We start from the raw sequence: 26,539 nt of genomic DNA, 5'->3' as shown, positions 1-26,539 counted from the left end.
TTTTTTTTTTTTCCAATTTTTATTTATTTTTTGCAGAACCGGGGATTGAACTTGGGCCCTTGTGCTTGCCAGGCAAGCACTTACTCTACTGAGCTATCTCCCCAGCCCCTTTGGTTTAAAGTTCAAGGTGAAACCAGCTAGCATGAGAGTGTTGTTTTTCTCTTGGTGCAATTTACTTATCTGGAAGTAAACAGACTTTGCAAGATCTGGGGTTTGGTCAGTGTGCATGACAAGAGCAGAGCAGAGGAGGAAAGTGGTATAGCACTGCCAGGCATCCACAAGATACCTGGGTTCAACTTCCAGGAGCACACACACACACGCACACACACAGACATGAATTCTGTGAGAGGAGGACCAAAAAGCTAAAGTATCCGCAAAATAAAGGCCAGTAACCTACGGGTCTAGAGATGTGTGTAAAGAAAAGGGATGGTGTGTAATGAGAGTGGTGTCACTTAATGGCCAAAGCCAGAAGAGAATGGAGATGCTCTGTAACAGAAAAAAGTTTATCTGTACTCTGAAGTAAAATTCCTACTTGTTGATTATGTGAAAATTTACAAAGTTTAGTATTAATTTTTATGGCATTATTATCTAAATTGCAACATGAAAAAAAGTTTAGAGAGCTGATTTTGTCACAGATTGTATAAATTAATATAATTGTTGATTTTTCGTGTATTGTTTTCAAGAATAAGCTCCTGGTGTTTTTAACAGATGGGCCATAAGACCAAGATTGCGAAATATCCCTTAAGAACAAAACAACCTAGAAACAGTCTAAAGTCAACACAAAATACTTTTATTGGGAGTGAAAAACATTTGCAAAAAAAGACAGTTGGTTTGGAAATTTCACAAGCAAGAGGTGAAAAAATCAGGATGACACTCTCACCTACTCAAGATTTATGCAAGCCCTGTACAGATGAAGACTGTCGTCTCCTCCAAAGAGAAATTTCACCCAAAGCCCCTAATATGCAAAAGACTAGAAACACCACAGATACATCTCTAAGAGCTAAACAGAAGCCTTGCAAAAATCACATCATTGCTGCAAATGTGAATAGCAGTTTGGTGTGTCTTACACAAGAGCAACTACGACAAATTTTGATGACAGTAAAGCAAGGGAAGGGATCAGTTTCCATGGCTGAGAATGAAAAGGAGGAAGAAACAAGTAAGATTTTTCTTAAATTTTGTTAGTTTTCTTGTATGTGCTTTACAATTTCAAATTCACTTGCCTTTGGGTTAACTGAAATCTAATTCTCTTTAACATGTGATAGGCTTTTAAAGTTATTGTGGAAGACTTTCTATGATATTCCAACTTTCATAGTTTTAATATGCCCTATTTTAAGGTGCATACCCAAAAATACTATTCTTACATATTATAGACTTAAGAATTTGGTCTCTGTAGAGTCCACAAGAGCTCCTTTCACAAAAACTCTTGTACTTATTTTAGAGCGAATTTTAATTAATCTGGTACCAGGACTCCAACACAGGACCTTGCACTTGCCAGGCAGGCATTGTGCTGCTGAGCTAGATTGCCAGCCCTTATTTTAAATTTAGGCAGCTTTTGTTATATGTAAAATAACTACATAAAAAGTGTTTTCTGAAAACCCCTTTAGCATATTTGTAGCAAAAATTTAGGGAACTCAAGTGCGAGGATTTAACGTGAGTTGCTGAAAAGCCTTGCTTTGCTGGCTTCTGTATTTGCTCTTCCCATCCCTCAGGTCATGCTTGGGGTTGGTGGTACTGTTGTTTTCTAGTGTTTACTCTTTGTGAGGGCATGCTGCAGTCCATTAACAGTTACATGTCTCATGGGAGCTGGCTCCTGTTCATGACATCTTAGTTCTTTATTCACCCACTTCCCTTTTTGTCCTTGCCCACATCTTGGTCCCCTTCCTATTTGGAAAAACAAAAACAAAAAAACCTATTTCTTATTATTTTGAACTTTAGATTTCTCATGTAAAGAAAACCCATGTGACACTACTTGTTGTCTGATTTATTTAACATTATGGTCTCAGGGAGTATCTTTTCCTCCAGATGACTCAAGTTTATTCTTTATGGCAGACCAGTACTCCATTCTGTATAAAAGCCACATTTTCTTTTGTCTGTTCATGTGTCGATTGGCATATAGGTTGCTTCCAAGACTTAACTAGTATGAATTGTGCTGCTATAAATAAGAGTATGTACATAGCAGTGTAATATGATTTCTTAAACTTTTTTGGGAAGATACGGAGTACTGTTTTTTAACCAAAGTAAAACAAACTTGTTCACAAAAGTAGTAGAACAGTGTTAAATGTTTTTTTCACAAAGTAGAACATTGCATTATGTTTTAAAAGCTTTCTAATTTCAGCCTTAAGCTAAGAAACTGTGACTATGGGGAGTAGAAATGCCATTAAGGTTTTGTTAGGCAACAGTGAAATAAAAGTAAAATTAACATTTCCCATGGAGAGGCCTCAAAGCTAGTTTGGGGGCAGGTAATACACTCCTAAGATTTTCACAGACTATTTTGCCATCTCTTAATCTAAATTATTCTTTGTAAAATGAGGAAGCCTGTTTGTCTTTAAGGCTAGAATGCTAACTTGAAGAACAATTTATTGGGTATAACGAGATATTATCAAAAAAGTTTTAAAACACATTTTGAAGTTGTGCCTAATGCTTGCATACCTGTAATCCCCGCTGCATGGGGGGATGAGGTAGGAGGATTGAGGATTGCATATGTGAGGCCAGTGTGGGCAAGTAAGTGTCTCAAAATAAAGTAAAACATAAAAATAAAAAAGGATGCGGGTGTTGGTGATATAGTTTAGTGGCAGAGCCCTGGAGGCCCTGAGTCAGTCCCCAGTACTGCCAAAAATAAATGGAAGATTTTGCCTCATCAAGTAATGACTTGCATATTTGATGTGCTTTCTCTTCAGTGAGATAGCTAGCACATTCAGGAGGACTTAGAAGAATTGTCGATCCAGCATATGAGCGCTCCCTAAAACCACTTCGCATAGCTGCTATGGTGGGGCATAGAGACAACAGTTCAGGAAAAACAGTGGCACTGATTTCACAACTAAATGAGAAAAATAAGGTCAAAGTAACATATTAAGTAAGCTATTTACATTCCCCTTTATGGTGTGATTTGTCTTATAATTTATAGTATTAGTAGAACTATATTACAAGAATAAATTGAGGGTTTTTTTTTTTCATTGTTGCTTTTCTCATTACTTGATGTAAGAAATTGAATGACTGTGGCTAACAAGCCATTTAATCTTTGGGCCTCACTTCCTCTTGTCTTTTTGACAGCCACCTCAGGGATTACTGTGAGTTAAATTATTAAATGTATAAAACTATTTAAACTGTATAGCAGTATGCCAAGATAAGGTATTGCAATAGATGTAATTTACTACTAATTTTAAAACATGCATTTTACTTCCTAGGTCAGGATGGACTACATTTAAAGAGTATTCCTAATCAGCCAGCCAAAGAGGACATGATAGGATTACTCAAGAAAACTGATTCTGTTTCATTTTTCCCAAATGAAAATAAATCTGCTGTTAATAAAAACCAGGAGACACCTAAACAGTATGAGCAGAAAATCATCATGTATGTAACTTACCTACTGTTATGGGGTCATCTTGGGAACATAATTTTGCTTTTGCTTTACTTGCATGTGAAATACTTACTCTGAAAACTTAGAACTCTTTAAAACCTTGTTATATAATACTTCAGTTAGTCATGCAGAAATGTATAATAAGATTTGGGGGTTTTGTGTGTTTTACCTTAGAGGGAATAAATGGAAACCAGCTGACATTTTCACTACTCTTGGTGAAAGGGAACGTGACAGAAGTTTATTAGAAGCAAAAAAAGCCCAGTGGAGGAAAGAGCTAGGTATGTAATTTTTGTACCTTTTATTATAGTTTTGTTGGTTTATAGATTATATAGTGAGGAAGAAATATAATCTTTTAATGTATTATCAAAAGTCTTTTTACATTTGACATCTAGAATAGTTCTCTGCAAATGCATTAAGCTCTGTGGTTTCACTTTGCTTTTATTTGTGTCTTTGCTTAGTGCTGTGTGGTACATCTCAAAGCATTAGTGCACTGGTGTTCTCAAGCCCCTGCAGCTTAAGCAAAATTACTTAAACTTTCAACTTTTATGTTTTCCATTACAGAAATCTGAATTTATGGAGGGTTTTTTTAGATCATATATTTATTTGTTACAGGGTCTTGCTATGTAGCTTAGATTCATACTGATCTCCTGTCTCAGCCTCCCCAGCGCTGGGATTACAGGCGAGTGCCACTACACCCCAGCATAGCGCTCCCGGGTTTTTAGAGCCTGCACAACATGTGGTACTGGGGTTCGAACCCAGGTACTTACACATGCCAGGCAGGTGTTTATTTTGTTTCATTTTGTTTTTTCTTTTTTTGTGGAGCCAGGGCTTGAACTCAGGCCCTTGCACTTGCCAGGGAAGCGCTTATTCAACTGAGCTATCTCCCCAGCCCCAAGGCAGGTGTTTAGACCACTAAGCTATCTCCCCAGCCCTGTGGAGGGTCTTAGTTAAAAACAATTTTTAAAATAATCAAAAAATTCTAGATATGATAGTGTGATGAGCCAATATATTGTTATTCTATTAAAAAGCTTAGTTAGCCTGTGAGCCTGGGTCTTAGCCTGCTGTTAGCCTGTGCGTTCCTTTTCTCTTTGCTGAGACAAAGTACCTGACACCCAAAATTAAAGGAGGAAAGGTTTATTGTAGGTCTGAGTTTGTAGTTGGCTCAAAGGCAGGGTGGCATGGCAGAGGGGCACTGTAGAGGAGAAATCGCTCATGGTGAGCAGAAGGCAGCAAAAGTAGTGAAGCAGCAGCAGATCTGCCTGCTTTCTGTCCCTTTACATCCATTAAGGCTACCTGACCTTTGGGTGGTGCCACCCACAGTCAGGGTGGGCCTTCCCATTATTTACACCCAGAATTATGCCAGGCCACTCTGTGCACTAATGTGGGAATCACACCCTGAATCTCAGCGTCTCACACTGTAGATCCAGCCACCTCTAAAAAGCCTCACCTATAACAACATGAAGCTTTGGGGGGACATACACATATTAATCTTAATGACCTGAGACTCTAATCCAAAAATATGTAACTTGTATTAGAGTCATGAGTTATTTAATTAAATTAATTTATTTGCCTTTTCAAGACAGTCTTGCTGTGCAGTTCAGGCTGGTCTTGAATTCTCAACAATCCTCCTGCCTCAGCTTCCCGAGTGCTGGGATTACAGGCATGCACCACCATGCAGAGTTATTTTGTTAAAAACTAAGAACACCCATTGGTTGTTAGACTAGACTTAAGATCTAGATAACAAAAAAAAAAAAATTTTAAATAACAAAAAAGATCTAGATAACATGATTTTGAAAATACATGGCTTAAGACTGGGCATGGTGGCACACACCTGTAATCCATTGCTTGGGAGGCTGAAAACTGGAGAATCACTAAGAGTCCAATCTACGTAGTGAGACCCTATAGACCCTGTACTAAAATACATAAAAGAAAAAAGAAAATAGACGGTTTTGTATTTGTACCTGTTAGAGACATTATACAGTACTTAAAAGCATGAGACACCCTCACCTTCCATGCATCTGGGAAGTCCTGTGACACAGTTACTAATTCTGATAGGAAGGATGGCTTAGAAAAAGAAATGAGCAACCGAAATAAGGAATTAATTGATAGTAGAAGTCAAGATGATAGAGGACTGAAGAAATTTAATTTGTGATAGTAATATCAGAAGGACATCTCTTTAAGTCATGCTTTGTCTTGGAATTTAAACATATTCATCTTGGAATTTTGTGTTTAAACAACTGTCCATAATGGGCTGGAGAGATAGCTTTGTGGTCTAAGCGCCTGCCTGCCAAGTACAAGGACTCAGACGTGGTGGCACAGACCTGTAATTGCAGCACTGGGGAGGCTGAGACAGGAGGAGCACTACGAGTCTGAACTGCATAGTGAGACCCGGTATAAAATATTTTAAGAATTTTTTTAAACTGTTAATGATTTGAGGCTTAGTTACAATTGTATCTGTTAAATTTTTTTGGTAATTTCTCAGAAATTATGAAAAATTATAACATGTTTACTTTGTGGTAGAATACTAAGCACAAATGTTTTCTCATTTTTTGGAAGAAACTAAGGTTCAGACAGGATAACAAAGTTTGCCCACAGTCATAGTTTGGAAGTGCTTGAACTCAAGTTGACCCTATTCTTTGCTTTCAGAGGTTTGGGTTTTAAATTCTTGTTGGTAACTAAGTGAATAGGAAAATAGAACATGAGCATAATTAACATAAGCTAAGTTATTCTGAAATTTTTTTCCATATTGATAATTGAGTAAAAGTTCTTATATCCATTTGTGCTATGTTTAAATTTGGTTCTGATTATTTCACTTCATAGCCCTAAAAATTCTTCTCTATTTTCTGAGTTAATATCCCTACAAAACAATTTTTATTAAATCTGTGTTGGAATCTGCACTCTTTAAGAAGGTCATGATATGTCTACGTGATTCTTTTCTTACAGTTTTTGTACATTTTTTAAAAAAGGACATTATTTACAGATGAACAGGTGGCCTTAAAGAAGAAGGAAAAAGAAGCTTCTGAAGAACAGAATAATTCTTGGGAAAAATATGAAAGTAAAATAACATGGGAAAAACTTCAAAATCTTGACCAATCTGGGGTAAGAATATGAAAATCAAGAATTTCACTTGATTATGTCTTGATATACCTTAACAGAAGATATGTTATTTACAGCTTTTTAAATGCTAGAGTAGTGAAGGCAAACCATTAGAGCTTTCAGTGATAAAGGCAGCCTGCAGTATGCAGACCAAAGGTTTGCCACCACGCTGCTAAAGTATTCAAATTACAAAGACCATTTTAAAAGCTCATTTACTTAAAACAAAAAACTCTTATAGCTTGGTATGGTAGGACATGACCATAATCCTAGCACTCTAAGAAGCTGAAGCAGGAGGACTATAAATTGAAATCCAGCCTTAGCAATTTAGTGAGACCCCCATCTCAAAAAAAAGAAAGAGAAAAAAAATATATAAAAGGCATTCTGTATTATGCTAATTAAAAGTTAAGAAGGAGGCCAGCAAGATAGCTTAGCAGACTAAGCTCCTGCTTTAGCAAGTGCAGGGTCCAGGGTCCAATCCCCGGTCCTGCTTGCAGTGCCAGCCCCGCCACCAGGGCACACTGAGCCAGGGACTGAGCCTGGGCATGGTGGTACATGCTTGTAATCCCAGTGCCAGGGAGGCTGAGAACAGGAGGATCACTGCAAATATGATCTGCGTAGTGAGACCCTATACCAAATATATAAATGAAAGATTAAAAGTTTAAAAGGGCTGGAGATACAATTCAAAGGGAAGCCATGTTTTAATATTCTGCTGGGTATGGTGGTGCATGCCTATAATCCCAGCACTTGGGAGGCTGAAGCAGGAGGATCACTGCAAGTTGGAGACCAGCCAGGGCTACAAAATGAATTCAAGTCTAGCATGAACTGCACAGCAAGACCCTGTCTCAGGGCCAGGGAGATGGCTCAGTAGAATAAGCGCTTCCCTGGCAAGCACAAGGGCCTGAGTTCAATCCCTGGTTCCACCTTAAAAAAAAACAACACACAACCAGTGTACAGACATATATTATATAATATTATAAAATATAATAACATTCTCTCAGGCCTTCACAGAGAGCAAATTGGTCAAGAAATGGCTGTGACTCATCCACATGGCTGACACTGACAAAGGATCTGCAAACTGCGGTACAGGGTTACAGAATAAATCCTGAGGGTACTTGGCTGACCTTATCAGATACAAAAGTTACATTTCTTGTTATACAGGTCTTGCCTTATCTTGGTCTAAACCATCCAGCAGAAAAGTATAAAAATGAAGTATATAAAGTAAAGCCATATTAATATGCTGAGCTGTGAAAGGGGCTCAAGTCAACAACTTCTGTGGATAACCCCCTACTTTTGTGGATTGCTGGACTGTGTTGAATTGTTTGCTGAATTCATGCACCGATAGTATTTAGATGCCAATGGAATACCCATTTCTGACAGGACAAAACAAAAAAGGCAACCACTAGGAAGACAGTATGAAAGGTGTTAATTATTGGAACTGTCCTACCAATTTGATTTGAAACTGTCTCATTGTTATTTCTCAATAAAATTATGGGGAAAAAAGGTGATACAAAGAAAGGACTATTTTGTATCTGTATATGCAGAATAGTTAGGACAGATATACAGCTACTTTCACTTAATTCAATGAGAAGATTTGTACTAATAGTGTTTGGACAGGATATCATGTCTGCATCCTGTACTATGAGTAACCACTATTAGTTATTGAAACTGTCCTAGTAATTGGTTTTGAAACTGTCTCATTGATATTTGTTTCTCAAAATAAAAGGTTATCATAACCATAACCATGTATATATCAAACATAAGTATCATTTAGGTAGTGTTTTTGTGATGTTTAAATTTTATGGTTTTAATTTGAGGTAAAGAAAAACTGCCCTTGTGTTTTTTTAAATCACTTTTAGACTTCTGCTGGCTCTTCAGATGTCCTGTCACAGTCTCCTTGTCAGGTTATCATGGCCCAGGCAGATGGGCCTTTATCACATAAAGATAGTCAGATTTTAGAGGTAAGCTCTAAATGTCATTACTTTGAATATTTAAACCCTTTAATACCTGATTTTTGTTAGAACGCCTTTTCTTAAATGAGTGATTCTACTTTTTTCTTACTTTTAATTACAAATTAATTTTGTTATTACTGTATTTGTATTATGTAGTTCCTTAAAATCTACAGTTGCCCAACAAAAAAAATTAACATGCAAAAAACTTTTTCTTCTTTAAGAATTTTGTGATAAAATATGCATAAACCTAAATTTTTAAGTATACAGTTCAATGGCGTTAAGTACATTGACACTGTTGTACAGCCATTACTACTACCCATATTCTGAAGTTTTCATCATCCCAAACTGAAACTTTGCCCATTAACAGGAACTTATTTCTTCCTCCTCCAACCTTCTGGCAACCATCATTCTACTTGGTATGAATTTGACCTTGTACATAAGTGGGACTATATCATCTGTGCCCTTTTATGAATGGCTTATTTCACTTAGCATAATGTCTTCCATGCTGTTTTGACTAATGTTACTATGAGCATGGATGTACAAATAATCTGAGTTCTGAATTCGGTTCTTAATTACAGTGTATGGATGTTGAACTTTGCGGCACCCCCAGAATTGGGAGTAGTAGATTTATGTTATGGGAATTTTGTTATAACAGTCCAGATGGACTAAGACAAATTCATAGCAATGTTTACACAGGTCTATAAGCACATTAAAACTCACTGCATTTTTAACTTTGAGTGAATAATTTCATAGAGTGTAATTATCTCAATTAAAAATTTTAAGGGGGCCTGCCCCTTAGCTCAGTTCTTTAAGTGGCTGCTTCAGCAAAGCAGTCAGGCTCAGGTTGCTGTGGTTCAATCCCCACAACTCAAGCCAGCCAATCCTGCCCTGAAGGCATTCGGAGCAAAAAAAAAAAAAAAAAAAAAAAAATTTAACTGCATGTATCTATAGGGTACACTGAGATACTGCAGTACCTGCATTGAAGCGTGTAGTGTTCAAATCAAGGTAGCTGGCATTTCCATCTCATTGTTTCTTCAGAAGCTTTCAGCTCCTCTGTTATTCATCTAACATGTTACTATAATTATAGTCACACTGTGTTGTAAAGCACTAGAACTTACTCCTCCTTTCTAACTGTATTTTGGTTCAAAATGGTCTCTTATTTCCCTACCCCTACTTTTCTAATAGTCCCTCTTCTACTTTCTTTTGCTTACTTATAAAAAGTGAGTGCTGAGGCTTGAACCAGGGCCTTCCATGTGCTAAGCTTGTGTTCTACTGTTGAACTGCTTAGAAGTTGCTAAGCTGTTCGTTCATTTTAACATAGACTAAAAGCCCCCAACAGTAGTGATTACACTGCCTCAGCATTAGATTGTCTTGAAATTTCTTCTGCAAGCTAATTAGTCCCCCACCTTTAGTCTCCAGAAGTGCCTCTGGACATGAACAAAATGCAGATTTTCTGCCAAAGCATAACACACGTCAGTGCACCTCTTCCCAGCAGAAACATCTTAAAGCTGATCTTTACTGGCAGCATTCCTATCATTCTGCTCTTCTGAGCTCTCATCAGAATCTTCCAAGTTCAACTACACCATTGTAGGCTGCTACTTCACCTGTTATCGCCAGTCTCTTCCCACCAGTTTCCACTTCCAAAGGCTCCTATACCACAATCTGGTAGATAAGAGTCACAGCAGCAACCCCACTCTCAGTACCAAAATCTGTATAAGTTAGTGCTTATTAGGGAAACTTATTTATCTATTTATTTATTTGGAGACAGGGTCTCACTGTGTAGTTCAGAGTGGTCATCAACTCACTGTATAGCCCAGGCTAGCATCCAACTCATGGCAATCCTCCTGCCTCAGCCACCTGAGTGCTGGGACTGCAGCTGTGTGCCAGCATGCCCAGCTAGAGAAACAGATTTAATGCAAGATATAGAAATACATAAGATTACAAAATTGGTTTACAGTCATGGCCCAAAATTGGTTTACAGTCTTGGGTGTAGAAGACTGTAAAAGGTCTGTGCACACTAGAGATCCAAAAGATGTCAGTAGCCTGGAGCTCATGGCAGTGTCCCATGTGAGTCTGTATCAGGACAAAAGGTGTGCACTGGAGGCTGAAGGGTCTGTGCTAGAGATTGAAGCGTTTGCACTGGAAGCCAGGAGATGACTTCTAAGATGAAGGCATAGACTGGAGCTCCTCCAAAGAAACAGAAGCAAGCCTGCCTTTTTTGTTTCTGTTTTACAGCATTCTGGTAACAGTCCTCCTTAAGGTGGGTCTTCCACCACGAGAACTATGTTGAGCCAGTTTAGTTGAGTGTTTCTTACTGAAAGGTGACAGACTCATTTTAACCGTCACATTCCTCAAGCTCTTCAAAGAAAATAAAAGGGATGGATTACTCCCAAACTCATTTAAGGAAGCCAGTAGCACCCTGATCCCAAAACTGAAGACCAAACTACAAAAGAAAACTATAGGCCAATCTCCTAATGAACACAGATGCAGAAGTCCTCAATAAGATACTAGCAAATAGAATGTAGCACTTCATCAAAAAGGCCATACATCATGGTCGAGTAGGTTTTATCCCAGAGATGTAGGGATAGCTCAGCATACAATGAATAACGGAATGTTTCACATACAAACAAGATCAGAAGCTATATTGTCATATCACTAGATGCAGAAAAGGCTTTTATCAAAATCTAACATCCTTTCATGATTTAAACAAACAAAAACTGAAAACAGACATAGAAGGCCATCCTGAATATGATGAAAGCTATATGTCACTAACCAACAGGCCAGCATCTTACTATAAGGGAAGAAACTAAAAGCATTCCTCTTAATGAGAACAAGATGTCCACCATCACCTCTTCTATTCAACATAATATTTAAAACATTAGCCAGAGCAATTAGGCAAGACAAAGTCATATAGGAAAGGGAGACATTATCATTGTTTGTAGATGACATAATTTACATACAAGACCCATAGAACTCCCAACAAAAAACTTAACTTTAGAATAACGAAGTGTCAGTAATGTATAAGATTAACAAAAATCATTAGCATCTGTGTACACTAACAATGAACAGAACAGAGAAGGAAATTATGAAAATAATACCATTCGTAGCAGCTTCAAGAAAAATGAAATACCTAGGCATTAACAGCCAAAGAAGTGAAAGACATCTACAAAGAAAACTACAGTACTCTGAAAATGAGACTGAAGAGGACATCCGAAAATAGAAAAATATTCCCTGCTCCTTGATAGGCAGAACCAATATTGTCAAAATGGCCATATTCCGAAGTACTTCTCAGGAGTAATTTCCATTCCTTTATTTTGTTGTCTTGGAAGATCCTGTTCTATGCCCTGCATCCCCACCACCCTGGCCTTTTCTGTCAGGTAGAAAAGCGAGCAGGTGCATGGTGCCTTGAGTGGTGAAGCTATTGCTCTTTTCAAAGTCAGCACTGACTGCTACTTCCCTGCTATGTAGGTATATCCCTCTACTAAGTGTATGTTTAAAATATGGCTTTAAGAATCAGAATATATCTACTTATTAGTACAGAAAAATTCTTTGAAGTTATTACTTCTAGAGATAAATGCATTACTGGGACCTATCAGTTTAAATGGCTGGCAAGTTTTCCAACTATAACGTAGTGAGATAAAGAACTTAACTTTAATTGGTTTGATAGTTTTGGACGCAGTATTAGTAGAGTTAATTAAACACATAGATGATAGCAAAGTAATGAAGTTTACATATTCAAAAGTAACTGGAAGTTTTGTGATTATACGGGAATTTTTATTTTGTATTTTTTGGTAAGGGTTTACAGAGTCCACAGCGTCTCACCATGTAGATCAGACTCGTAGCGATCCACCTGTGTTCAGCCTCCCAAAGAGCTGGGATTACAGGCATGTGCCACCACACCCAGTCTCCATCTCCATCTCAACATGCCCTGGGGGCAGGGCCGGTGCAGCACGGCAGGGATTAAACCCTGGTGGGCAGCTGCTACATCTGCCTAAGCAGGCACTTTAATCTGCTGAGCTATTTGGCCGGCCTTAATTTGTCTTTAGTTATATAAGCATGCAAATGTTTTGAAATTACTTGACTACATCATTTATATTCCACACTTGCCAGTGACCTGCTTTTATTGCATATATTTAGTGTGATTTTCTTTTAATTTTAAAAGAAATGTCTTAATTCTTTGGGTATCTTACATTTTCTAGTTGTCCAAATGTACCAGGAAATAAAAATACAATTGTTTTAATTTTTATGGCCCTTATTCTGCTTTGTGAAACTTAAATTGTGGATTCTATGTGACAGTTGGAAAATTTCTTAGCAATATGGTTTGGAACAAATAGGGTGAAGAATATGACAGATGGGCAGTGCATTTCGATTCATTAAAGAGTCATCCTGGCTCTCAGTCTCAGCTGTGCTCGCAAGCTCAATCAGCACACAAACACCTGGAGTACTTCTGTGTCTCTCCTGACACTCAGGAGCTGACTGATGTCAGCAGTGTTTATACACCTATAACTGGAAGCCAGCTTGACCCTTCAGAGGAGGAGCAAGGAGCAAAGCCTGGTAGGGATGTCACTGTGGCAAACAACCAGAAAACAAAGTAAGTTCATTCTTGAGCTATTTATTGACCTTAAGACTGTATCTTAACAGGACTGTTAATATACCTAACTGACTTCAGTTTTGGTACTGCTCTTTGAAATAGAAATTATTAGTAAATGTATCCCAAGCTACGTTTTTGGAGTTCTGAATATTTAATATATCTTGTCAGCTTTCTTCGTTCTATGACTGCCCTGTTGGACCCAGCAGAGATTGAAGAACGGGATAGACGACGACAAAAACAGTTAGAACATCAGGTATTGCATAGTAAAACATTGATTTTTGCCTTATTAAGTAACAGTCATGGCCAACATATACCTTAAGTAGGTGGAAATTTAAAATCTGATACTATTCTATAACAGAGGCCCTGTTACAGCCACTGAGAGCCCATCTCTGCCCCATGCTATTACAATTAAGTTTATGCAGGGTACCAGACAGTGTCATAAACTACACTCAAGCAAGTGGATTATGAGTTGAAGCCCAGCCTGAGCAATGTAGTGACTTAGCAAGAAGAAATCTCAAAGTAAGGTTTATAAAAAGGCTTGGAGATGTAGCTCAGTGGGCAGATGTACATGCGTATGTGTGTATGTGTATGTGCATGCATAGTACACAGATATTCTTCATTTAATGACCTACCTGGTTAACAACCCGCATCGTTGATGGCTTTCAGACTTATGACTAAGCCATACTGTTTGGACTTAATAATCCACCGTCTGGACTAATAACACATCTTTTTTGGTACCATATACCTTGTTTATATAGTAATTTTTGCTGGTTATACAGTACTATAGTTTTTTGGGGGTTTTTTTTGGCAGAACCGGATATTGAACTCAGGCCCTTGTACTTGTCAGGCAAGCGCTTATTCTACTGAGCCACCTCCCCAGCCCCTACAGTACTATAGTTTTGTTTTACATTACAGTATTACAGTATAAGAGTTTTACAAATAAAAGCAAAGTCATGAAGTTGGAATTTCTTTTTGACCATTTATATTCTGAATATTGTATATGCAGTTGTATAATCTGTATAATTCTTCATTTAGCGTCCAGTTTAACAACCTACTCACAGAAACTGGACTCAGTTGTTAAATGATGACTCTCTTAAAATAATTTGTACTTTTCTGGACTATTAGTGTTAGATTTACTTTTGTTTTTTGAAACCTGACCTCACTATGTGGTTCAAGCTGATCTTGATCTCACTGTGTAGCCCAGGCTTGCCTTGAACTCATGATGATCCTCCCACCTCAGCTTTTGCACATGCTGAAATCATGGGCATGTACCACCACATCATTAGCTACCTGTTCATTAGCTTATTTCCCATTGTTTAGATTGATAGTTCTTTGAAAGACAATAATGTAGGGATTTGAAGAATTATGATTAAGAAACACATATTTTAGGGTTAAATACCTGATTCACTTTAAAAAAAAAAATGTATTTGGTACAGTATCTCACTACACAGCTCAAACTCTTAGTGATCCTCCCCAGCACTGGCATTACAGACATGCGCCACCACATCCAGTCTCAGGTCTCAGTAGCTGGCTCAGTGCACCTGGGGGCAGGGCCAGCATGGCATGTGGTGCCAGGGATCGAACCCCAGTCCTTGTGCTTGCCTAAGCAGGTGCTTTGTCCACTAACTGATTCACTTTTTGTTGCTATTTTTCCTTGGTTTTTTGAGATAGGGTCTTAGTATATAGTCCAGGCTGGCCTTGAATATTGGTTGCCTCTAATTTTTGAAATCAGAATTTTCTTTCATTTTCTTTTGTTCTTTGAGATGGAAAGGCCTTGTTATATTGCCCAGGTCCCATCTTTTAAATTCTGGGCTGAAGTAAGCTTCTCACTTGACTTTCAAAGGTAGCTGGTTCTATAGGCATATGCATAGTTGAATAATTGTGTAACTATTGAGATATGAGTAATTTGGCATAATGCTATGCTTCTGTTTAGTTCACTCAGCAGTTCATAGACCATCTTCCATTTACCAGACTTTATGCTAAGTAATGAGACTATCAGTTTTCCTAATAGGCTTGCTGGGGTTAAAGCATAAAAAAGGCCTAGAGAGCTCAAAGATGGGAGAGGTACATTACACATTTGATACTTTTAACTTTACTCATACATAGTATTTTCTGTATATACAGTACCAATAATAAAACAACATATTGTGAGTCACCAAGACAAATGTGTCATAGACTGTGGCAGAGACTTATATGGCTTATTTTTACTACTAGAAAGCAATCACTGCTCAGGTGGAAGAGAAACGCAGGAGGAAGCAACTGGAAGAGCAGCAGAGAAAGCAGGAAGAAGAAGAAGAGGAGCGCCGCGTGGCACGGGAACAGGAGGAGATGCAGAGGCAGTATGAAGAGGATATTCTTAAGCAAAAGCAAAAGGAAGTAGGTCTTTGTATTTTAATTGTTCCCATTTTTTTAACAAAAATGTATTTTTGAGAGTAGTAAACTTAGAAGACTGACATTTTTATATGAAGCTCTTTGTGGCAACGTTAAAGTTACGTGCAGAGGAGCTTGAGAAGGTTTTATTTCCTAATACAATTCTCAAATGCTGATTGCTCTGGCTCTTTCTGGTAAGTGGGAGGTCAAGAGCAGTGATAGCACAAAGTTGAAGTTACCTTATGTGTGATTTTGATATCACAGATACTATACTTATGCTTTCCTTCTGAGCATGACTATTAATTGTAGCTGTAAGAGAAGTGATTGTCCTTTCTATTCATACCAACAGAACCCTCTTTTTGGTGGTACTAGAAATTAAACCCAGGGTCTTTGTATTGAGCTACATCCATAGTCTTTTTAAAAAAAAAAAAAAAAAAAAAAAAAAGATATAAAAAGATATATTTCAGTATCAAAGCTCTAGTTTCAATCAAGAAAAAGAAGGCCATTCACACTAAGCAATAGCCTTGGCTTTTTGTTTCCTTTACTGGGGGATAGGATCTTGTTAAATAGCTAAATTCCCCAGGCTGGACTCTCAAACTTGTTACCCTCCTACCTCTCAGTATCTTGAAGTGCTGGGATTATAAGCATGTTTCACCATGCCCTGGCCATAAACATATTTTTACAGAAGGATTGAGATTGATAATATAGTTTGTGGCTGTGTGAGTTCCTGTGTTAAGTAACAGTATTTTTAATTAAGATACCATGTTGGTCAAGAGAACTTTAAAAAACTTTATAGTTCAGACAGGACAGGTTAGGGTAGTAAAAAGTTTTTGAGCTGACCTCTCAAAGGGCAATGACATTCAGTTGCCAAAGATTTAAAGGTGTAGACAGTAGAATACAAACAAGAGGATCACAAGTTTGAATCCAAGACTTGGTGATAAGTTGTCCCAATGAAGAAAGACAGACAGACAGACAAGTGGTGTGGCTCAGTATGAAGGCCCTAGCTTCAGTATCTTGCACTACAGAAAACAAGGCAAAACACATGGGGTCGAGATATAGCTCAGTGGCATATAAGTGTCTGCCTGGCAAGTCCAACGTCCCAAGTTTGATCCTTGATACCAATAAATAAATAAACAAACCAATATTAAAGACCTGAATATCTTTTTTTTAAATTTTTTTTAAATTTTATTTATTTGTGTGTGTGTGTGTGTGTGTGTGTGTGGCCAGCTCAGCCCACCAGGGGGCGGGGCTGGCTGGCATGTGGTGCTGGGGATCGAACCGTGGTCCCTGTGCTTTGCTAAGCTTGTTCTAAGTAGGTGCTTTAGACCACTGAGCCATCTCACCAGCCCAGACCTGAATATTTTAATATGAACTCTAAGGCCCTTTACAATAAAATACTGCCTTAAAAAAAGAAAAACACATGGAATCAGGGATACAGTTTAGTGGTGTAAGTATCCACCTGGCAAGTTCATGGTCCTAAATTTAATCCCAGGTACTGCTTTTTTTTTTTTTTTGGCGGTACTAGGGATTGAGCTCAGGACCTTGTACTTGCCAAGCAAGCGCTTATTCTACTGAGGTATCTCCATGGCCCACTGCTTAATTTAAAAAACCTGGGCAAGCGAGATAGCTCAGTAGATCTAAAGCACCTGCCTGGGCAAGCACACAAGGACCACCCACCCCCACACCCACCCCTGAATATCTTAATATGAACTCTAAGGCCTTTTACAATAAAATGCTGTTTTTTTTGTTTTTTTAAGTAGAACACAAAGTCTGCATTTTTGCCTTTTCCTACTTGGCATCTTTCAGACTGGTAAAGGTAGACAGGGCTCCAATTTCCTTGAGTTGAATAAGCTAAAGCAGCTTCTCTTATGTGACATCCATATATACATGAGAAAATCAATTTGCTTGCATTGCAGGTGACCACATACACTATTTTGCCTTTTATCATTAGGAAGTTTATCATCACTATGTAAAACATTGAAAACATTATGGGTGAACTTTTATTTTTTTATTATTGGATGAACTTTATTTATTTTTATTTAAAGGACATTGACTGAAATTCATAGAAAAACTAGCTATTATTCACTTTACCAAAAGATTTACAACAAAGTTCTTTAAACTATTGGGATCTCCAATACACTTAGAATATGATCTGATTTACAAGCCAGCAGCTGTATTACTGTAGTAGTACAGCTTTTCCATGGAGAATTTGGTTACTCAGTGGGGTTGAAGGTGAGGGAAAGAAGTCATTTTGGATGAACTTTAAATTGATAAAAAAAATAGTTCTTATATTTGTGACTTAATATGGATGGAAAAAATACATTAAAATGTAATCTACAGCCAGGCATGCTGGCACACATTTGTAATCCCAGGTATAGGGGAGGCCAAGGGTCACAGGTTAGAGCCCAGCTTGGGCCATACAGTGAGACCCCTTCTCAAAAATAAATATAACTTCCATAAGAGCCCTGTTAACTGTTAAATTTCTCATATTTAGAGCAGTGCCTGACACACCAGAAAAGTCATTCTATTAAGAGAATAGTCAAGTCTGTATTAAGGTTGATAGTTTGTTTTTAATAACTTTGTACATGTCAATATGAATAGGAGATCATGACTCTGAAGACAAATGAGCTATTCCAGACAATGCAGAAAGCACAAGAGCTGGCTCACAGACTGAAACAAGAGCAAAGAATCCGAGAATTGGCTCAAAAGGGACATGACACTTCCAGATTGGTTAAAAATCTTGGTGGTAAGTACACAAATTTTATATTTACATAAAATATAAATATATTTATAAATATAAATATCTATATATGTATAGATATAGATATTATATATATAATCTATATATAAATTTATATTTATATATGTATCTTATATATTTATATTTTCTGAAATTATTTTAAATAGTGCTTGTTTGTATTAGAAATAACATCTGAATATACCTATTATTTTTATAGGTATTTCAAATCTTAAACTAGTCTAACTTTTAAAGTAGAAATTGCCTTAAAAGTAGAATGTTAAATTTTGAATTTTTTCACCTACTACAGTAATCCTGTGACACAGTTAAAAGGTGCACTGTTGTTCTCATTTTTATTTAGAAAATTACTGTTATCTGCCTAAATTCAGTGAAGGATAAGAATGCAAGTAACATTTTACAGAAACATTTCTCATTGACAGTTTTACCACGTTTACTTATTGCTATACATAATTCTTTTTTATTTTTTTATTTTATTTATTTTTTTTTTAAATTTTATTTATTTATTTGTGTGTGTGTGTGTGTGTGTGTGTGTGGCCAGCTCAGCCCACCAGGGGGCGGGCTGGCTGGCATGTGGTGCTGGGGAACTGCGGTCCCTGTGCTTTGCTGAGCTTGTTCTAAGTAGGTGCTTTAGACCACTGAGCCATCTCACCAGCCCCCATAATTCTTTTTTAAATTTTGGGCAGTGCTAAAAATTGAACCAGGACCCTCATGTGTGCTAGACCGATGCTATTTAGTAATAATCCTGAAGGGCTGTTTTGAGATAATTTATTTCTCCTTGCCAGTTGATAAGATACATGTGGAATACAGTACATCCACTAACATTTCAAGTTCAAGATATGACTCTGGTGAAGCTGGCGGTAAGACAAATACATGTATTGATTCCACGACTTCTCCCAAGAAGGATACTGGTGTGCAAACAGGTATTCGTGGAGTAATTTTGATTAGATTTTAAATTTGGAAATAACCACAAAACAGTTAGATGATGTTCACTTCAAGTTTTCAAGCGAACAAAGGCATGTCTTGGTTTTTAAGTTTTGAGATATAAATGACTTGACTCTTAAAGGGTGAAACTCAGTTTAGAATGTTCTTGTGCAGTCATAACCATAATTAGCTCTGAAACGTTGTCAACACTTCTCGCTGTCCCTCTAGTTTACATTCTTTCTTGGAATATTTGCCTATTCTGCGTATTTCATGTAATTGGAATATTGGTCTATGTGGCCTTTATGTCTGACTTCTGTCTTTCGCATGCTGTTTTATGGTTCATCCTTGCTGTAGTATAAATTTCCTTATCAGTATTTCACTCCTTTTTATTGTTGAATAGTCTTCCACTTTTTGTTCATGAGTTCATGTATACGCTGCTGTGGACATGCATACATATTGAATGGTGCATCAGTACTCTGCAGCATTTGGAGGAACTAAAAATAGTCTACCAAACTGCATCATTTACATCCCCAGTATGAGGTTACTGATTTCTCCATTTCCTTACCAATAGAGCTTTGGTCTTTGTTTTTTTCAAAACAGGGATCTTCTATGTAGCTCAAGCAGGCCTCAAACTAACCCAGGCTGGTCTCAAACTCTCAAATAGTGAATCCTCCTGCCTTAGCCTCCCAAGTGCTGGAAATATAGGCCTGAGATTACAGGTGTGCCACACCTGGCCAGAGGTGGGATTTTTTGGTACCAAGAATCATACTCTGAATCTTGCACTTCCTAGGTAGGTGCTGTGCCGCTGAGCTATCTTCCATGGGCCAAGAGGTTTTAAAATGGTATCATAAGTGGCACTAATTTGCATTTTTCCAGTGACAGGCAACATGTGCATATGATTTTAAGCTTATTTTAAGGTAATAAGGCAACATCTATGTTGGTTATATGTAGTAGGTGTCTGTGCTTAGGAATTCTTTCAGCCTTCCACCTGTTTTTAGAAATTTTTCATGGTATAAGGGGTAGAATTTGGCTATATTGCCCAGGCTGGTCTCAAATTTTGGGTTCATCTGATCTTGCTTCAGCCTTCTGAGTAGCTGGGACTACTAAATATACATTACTGCACTCAGCTTTTCTTTTTTAAAAATAATTTCATTATCAGTTGACCTTGTCAGTACTAGTGGCTCTTGAGGATAAGGTAGTAAATTAGAAACAGAAACAAATTTCACTGGCCAAAGTTAGGAAATAATATTGTTGAAGCCACTATGTAGTTGGGTATCCTCAAACCCAAAATGTCTTAAGGAAATCTTAACATTGAACAGCTTTTTGCCACTAGGTTTTGAGCTTTATGTCATTAAAACACCAGGACTAATCCACATCATATGAAGTACATGGTGATGGTGGTGATATGGCAGTGGAGATCGGCTTCTGCCTTTGCAGTGCATGCTTCAAAATGAATAAAATGGAGGTTATACAGAAACTGGAACCTCTGTCTGTATACTGCTAGTCAAAATGTAGAATTGTGTAGCTGCTATAGAACAGTATGATCTTTCTTCAAAACAAAAATAGAATTACCATGTCATTCAGCAGTTTCACTTCTGGTATATACCCAAAAGAACTAAAAGTAAGGTCTCAAAGATACTTGGGTGCCTGTCTTTATAACAGCAGTATTTTCAACAACTCAGAGGTAGAAGCAACTGGTCTGTACAGATGAATAAAGAAAATGTATACTGTATATTGCACAATGGAATATTAGCATGACATTCTCTTACATACCAAACACGATGAACTTTGAATACTGTGTGTTACATGAAACAACTCCATTTACCTGAGGTTTCTACAGTAAGTCAATTTATAGACTCAAAGTAGAAAGGTGGTTGCCATCAGCTGCTCTTTGACAGGTATACAGTTGCACTTCTAGTCTTGGCAGAAATGATTAGAATTTAAAAGTGATTCAAATATACTTTAAAAAATCATGATCATTTGAAACTTTTTTTAGATGACTTAAATACAGGAATATTCACCAATGCACAGCTACACAGTGGATCAATAATAGAGACGGAAGTTATAAATTGTTCATCTCCTGAGATTTCTGCAGAATTTAATGGACAGTTTAACAAAGACAAGCAAGAACCAAGTGAGGATAAAGGAGCCAACTTAGAAAAAGAAAATAGTTGGTATGACCAATGTAGTCACTTCATGAGAACAGAGAAGCAGCAAATAAAACCTACAAAGAAATGTCCTAAAAGGCCTGATTGGAATATAAATAAGCCTCTCAAAAGGTATGTTCCAGCATCAGGAAAGTACCCTAAACAGCTTCAAAAGCAGAGAGAAGAGAAAAAGGTAAGAAGGCAGATGGAACTGCTTCATTTGGTAGAGAGAAACAATCCTGAACACCTCTGTCAAAATAGAAGCACCTCACCAGAACTACTTCCTTCATCTCATCAAGACACTGAGTCAAAGATCCGGTGGCATCTGTTCAGAAAGGTAAAAGTGCCTCTTTATTTTTAAGCACATTTTTTAATTTAAGGATGTTCTTGTCTCAACAGGAGTTAACAGCAAACTATAGCCTGTGGGCAAATCCATTTTGGTAAATAAACTTTTATAAGAACATAGCTATGCTTAACCATTTATGAATTAATCATGACTGGCTTTGTACCACTATGGTTGAGTAGGTACAGTGGAAACCACAAGGCCCCAAAGCTAAAAATGTTTCCTATGTGGCCTTTTATACAGAAAAAATGTGCACTATAGCTAACTGAATGGCCTTTGGTATTTCAACACACATGCAAGACCTTTGTTTTTATTCAGTGGCAAATTGGGATTAGGAACTACTAGTTTGACTGGAAAAATACTGCATCTCCCGATTTCATTATCTAGTATGTTACTCCAACATTGTCCTCAGATTATTTCAGCAATAACCATAAAAGTACCTGAGGACATGTAGAAATGCTAAATACTCCTCTATTTTATATGTCCCTCTTTTAGGAAGACCCACCTCTGAGAACTCACTTACTCAACAAGGAAAGGTATAAGGATTCTTTCTTTTTTTCCTTGTCTCATTTTTATTCTGCATTTGTAAATTCTTTTTAATTTTATTTTGAAAAGTAAAAACTGGATTGTTTCTATGTGCAACAAGAACTGCAAAATACTTGCTCAAAAATCTAGGTGAGATTAGGCACATGATGGATGAAGACAGTGATATGAAAGAGTTTCTTCTATGTGAGGGGACGGAGGTGTAAGGGCTAAGATCACACTTTAGCTACACTGGACCTGAGTAGGAATGTGGGTAACATTTTCTATTAACTGTAACTGTTGATTTTCTAGGTGCATCTACAATGGAGTAGGCATTCTGCTTGAGTGGGGCGGGGGGGGGGGGGAGAAAGAAAGTGAATGGTAAATTCAGCGAGAAATGAAACAATAAGAAATTCAGTTAAGCAGTGGGAGATTTAAAAATGCTAAAATTTGTATTTTTTGTCTTTTATGTATGAAAAGTAGAGTGTTCTCAGAATGTCACTCTAATAACAAATTTAGTTAAGATGGTGAGGACATTACTTTATGGTGAACTAAGAAATGTAAGGATTAAACCCATCTAGGACCAGTCTTTAGTCATTTTTCTGTTATCTGGAATACACATATCCTTAGCCTCATGCTAGTGAAATCTTATTGTTGTCCTGTTTTAGAAAGTTATAGACTTTAGGTGATTATACATGGTGTTCCTAAAGATGATACAAGTATGTGGTTGAAGAGATGTGTTTAAAATACACAATTTACTAGTTTCTTAAAACTGTAATTATATTTAAAAAATAGGTTTCAGTCATCACCAGTTCCACCCATGAAAAACAGAACACAACAGACTCAGACTACCGCACTACACTTTCCACTAAAAAATAGTAGCTATGAAAGTGAGAATCTGATGCTAGGAGGTAGTCAAACAGAATTATTGGCTGGGACGCCTGAATTGCCCCATTTTATTCCCTACGTTCGAACAAATGAGATCTATTACCTGGATCCAGATGCACCACTGTCTAGGTCTTCAACTGAGGACCCTCCGTACCAAAATACTTCTTGTGGTAAGTAAACTATTCTTTCTGAAAAAATTGAAGATTAGTGTCACCCCCCCCACCTTAACTTTATTTTTAACCCCTGCATTTAATTTTAGAAAGTATCTTGGGCTGGCAAGATAACTCAGTGGACTAAGCACCTGCTTTGGCAAGCACAGGAACTGTGGTTCGATCCCTGGCACCACATGCCGCGGGCCCTGCCCCTGGGCTCACTGAGCCAGCCATCGAGACCCAGAGTGGTAGCGCACGCCTATAATCCCAGTGCTGGGAAAGCTGAAAACAGGATAATTACTGGTCTGAGCTGCGTAGTGTGACCCTGTACCAAATACATTTAAAAAAGAAAAACTACCTTACAAAGTATGCCTTATACAGTAGAATGAATTTGAGATTTTATGCTTATGTGCTTTCCCGGGATACAGATTTATAAAATGAATCCTTAAAATACTACAGCCAAAGATTGTACCAGTATTAGAAATGTATTTGACTTTTGTTACTTTTATCTTGCTTCAGATTGTGACCAAGAACAGCTGTTCAAATCTGATGAAATCAGGGATCCATTTCTTAATCCTAACTTGCTAAAAAACAGGGATCGACAACAAGCAATCCTTAAGGGGCTGTCAGAACTGAGACAGGTATGAGCTTTCTACCAAAGTCCAGACATGACTGTTCTGTGTGTAATGCGGGGAGCTATGGCAGTTTCGATTTAGATCACATCCCAGTTTTTAATTACTTTAGTTCAGTTATGTGAAAATAAAACAAAGCTTTTCTTAAATTTCCTTGCACTTTACCATCTTTAAAGATTTTGGCACAAAATCATGAGACAATTTAAATTTTAAGAACAAAATTAAAACAATTTTATTGAAAATGCATACATTTAAATGGCAAAACATGATCAGTAATGCCCTAAAATCTAAATACAAAAAATACGATTATGCTTTAATGAATTTTAACCAGTGTGGGCCATGGTTCTTAAAAATGTGTTGGCAGTTTAAAAATTAACATTAGCACCTGTCCTAAAGAATAATTATAATTCATTGTGAAATTATATGCATAACCTTACTCCCCCTCTCCTGACTTTTTCTCCCCAGGCCAGTTTTTGTGGTGTTTCATAACTTTGTTCCTACTAGATTATATGTAACTTGGCCACATCCACTGAAGCCTACCCTTGAGCTTTTGATTCATGTGTGCTTAATATTTAGAAAAAAAGCTGGGTGTGGTGGCACCCACCTATAATCCCAGCATTCAGAAGCTGAGGTAAAAGGATCATTGCCAAGTTTGAGACTAGCTAGGGCTACAAAGTGAGCTCAAGGCCAGCCTTAACCACATAGCAAGACCGTGTCTCAAAAACACAAATTTTTAGTGTTCTTTTTCACATCATTCACCAATGCCGAAAAGTTGGTTCAAGTGCTGCTTTCCTTTTGTAATGCTAGAAAACTGCCCTATTTTGGCCCATTTACTCATCTTAAGACAAATTAACATGAGGTGACTAACTGGTTACAGACAGCAAATAGGTAACTCTATTACAGTAGAGCTCCAAAGGCATAAGGAAGAAAGGAGTATGATGTACAGATACATAGCCTAGCCTCATTTCATCAGAACTCTTACATTAGTCACTAAGATTTGTGCCGTGAAGAATAAATGGCTATAAAGATGACTTCTTCAGTGTCTCATCCCCATTTTAAAAGCATTTGGGGGTGAAAAGGATTTCATCTTCAAGTGTTATCATCATGGAGGTTTTTTTTTTTTAAAGTATCCTTACTGGTTCTTATGCTAAAAACATAATCTTATATAAATACCACCTATATTAATACCCAAGTTAGATCTAGTACAAGAATTACTAAAAACTTAAGACAAGGCTTCAGCTATAGCCGACTAGTAACAGTTCTATCCTGAGCTCAATGGACAAGAAGATAAGGAATAATTTCCAACTTGGCTATCATATATACTTTACTAATATATTGTAATTTCAGGGCCTTCTCCAGAAGCAAAAGGAGTTGGAAACTAACCTCATGCCTTTAGCTGCAAATCAAGAAAAGAATTTTAGTTCATTTAAAATTTAGAAAGCAGTTGTCTTCCAGATGATAAAATATTCTCATTGCTCTACTGAATTCAAATAGCCTAGTTTTATTTTTTAAATGTTCATTAAAACTTGTACATCACATAGTAAAATGCTTTTTTCTTAATAAAACACTTTAAAAAAAAAAAACTAATAGTAAAATGTTTTTCCGTCAATTTGGGTGTTTAAAATCTTACTGAATGTTTTACTTACCTCAAAGCCTGAATTTCCAGACCTGTTAACATTGTTCTTCCATACTTATAGTAATGGTCGTGCATTTTGTTTAAGAAAAAGTTCTTTCGTGGTGCCACACCTAAGCTCTTATTAAAAATAATCCAAATTCAGCTTAAGTTCCTATAGGAGTTTTTCATTGCTTTAAAGTCTTTTTATGACTTTTTTTTAATAGAAAGCTGCAATATTGAAAAACTCAAGAGGTTAATTTTAGTAAAGAGGCAATAGTGGGCGGCTGAGGCAAGAGGACTGCTGCAAGTTCAAGGCCAGCCTGAATTGCATAGTAAAACCCCATCTCAAAAATACAAAGAAGAAAAAAAAAAAAGAGAGAGTGAGAGGCAATAGATACGGGTTAGGTAAGGGTTTGAAATCTATTTCCACGATACATTTTTATGTGTGAATTTACTATAGTACTACAATGCTGAATAAATGGTAATTAAGACCACTCAAAAATATACATCTAAGAAGAATGCAAGTTCCAAATTGTTTAATGCCTTTGATAACAACAGAAAGCCCATGTTTTGAAACTGATTCGATCAATGATTATTACATAAGCACTGAAAATCATATCAAATACTATCAAAATCAAAACTGAAATGAGGTGAATTTTTACACATCTGAGCCTGTAAGATTAAAAAATAATGCTGCTTGCTATTAAGTCATATGTACATAAGTTTGTCACCTAAATGAAACTGTATTGTTAGAAACATCTTGAGGTACAAAGCCAAACTCTTAGAAATATTAACATCACTGGCTTATACCTGTGTAAAACATTAATACAAAAGCTTAAATCAAAATAATTCATATTATCCAGCATTAGAGGAAGAAAAGTGAAATCACTGCTTTTTACTTACTATCCTTCTATAAACATCTCGTTTTACATATAAAACAGGCTTCAATTTGAAGCTCAAGTACAAGTAACAGACAAA

The 26,539-nt window shown here is 37.1% G+C and overlaps 1 protein-coding gene across 1 annotated transcript in view; it reads left to right on the top strand.

Moving 5' to 3' along the window:
• The window catches only part of Ccdc66 (coiled-coil domain containing 66), a 36,147-nt gene extending 10,764 nt beyond the window's left edge, over nucleotides 1–25,383 (top strand). Inside the window, exons 4-18 of the mRNA XM_023715727.1 lie at nucleotides 709–1,156; nucleotides 3,405–3,570; nucleotides 3,752–3,855; nucleotides 6,558–6,676; nucleotides 8,530–8,631; nucleotides 12,957–13,213; nucleotides 13,382–13,466; nucleotides 15,428–15,589; nucleotides 18,185–18,329; nucleotides 19,124–19,261; nucleotides 21,259–21,746; nucleotides 22,248–22,288; nucleotides 23,070–23,332; nucleotides 23,834–23,955; nucleotides 25,294–25,383. Of these exons, the coding sequence (XP_023571495.1) occupies nucleotides 709–1,156; nucleotides 3,405–3,570; nucleotides 3,752–3,855; nucleotides 6,558–6,676; nucleotides 8,530–8,631; nucleotides 12,957–13,213; nucleotides 13,382–13,466; nucleotides 15,428–15,589; nucleotides 18,185–18,329; nucleotides 19,124–19,261; nucleotides 21,259–21,746; nucleotides 22,248–22,288; nucleotides 23,070–23,332; nucleotides 23,834–23,955; nucleotides 25,294–25,383 (2,730 nt within the window). The remainder of the gene's footprint in view (nucleotides 1–708; nucleotides 1,157–3,404; nucleotides 3,571–3,751; nucleotides 3,856–6,557; nucleotides 6,677–8,529; nucleotides 8,632–12,956; nucleotides 13,214–13,381; nucleotides 13,467–15,427; nucleotides 15,590–18,184; nucleotides 18,330–19,123; nucleotides 19,262–21,258; nucleotides 21,747–22,247; nucleotides 22,289–23,069; nucleotides 23,333–23,833; nucleotides 23,956–25,293) is intronic.
• The last annotated feature ends 1,156 nt before the right edge of the window (nucleotides 25,384–26,539 follow it).

Source organism: Octodon degus, unplaced genomic scaffold, assembly GCF_000260255.1.
Source record: "Octodon degus isolate 3935 unplaced genomic scaffold, OctDeg1.0 scaffold00043, whole genome shotgun sequence".
NCBI classification, from domain to species: Eukaryota; Metazoa; Chordata; class Mammalia; order Rodentia; family Octodontidae; genus Octodon; species Octodon degus.
The sequence above is the reverse complement of the archived record's forward strand: the minus strand, read 5'-3'. Positions and strand labels throughout refer to the sequence as shown.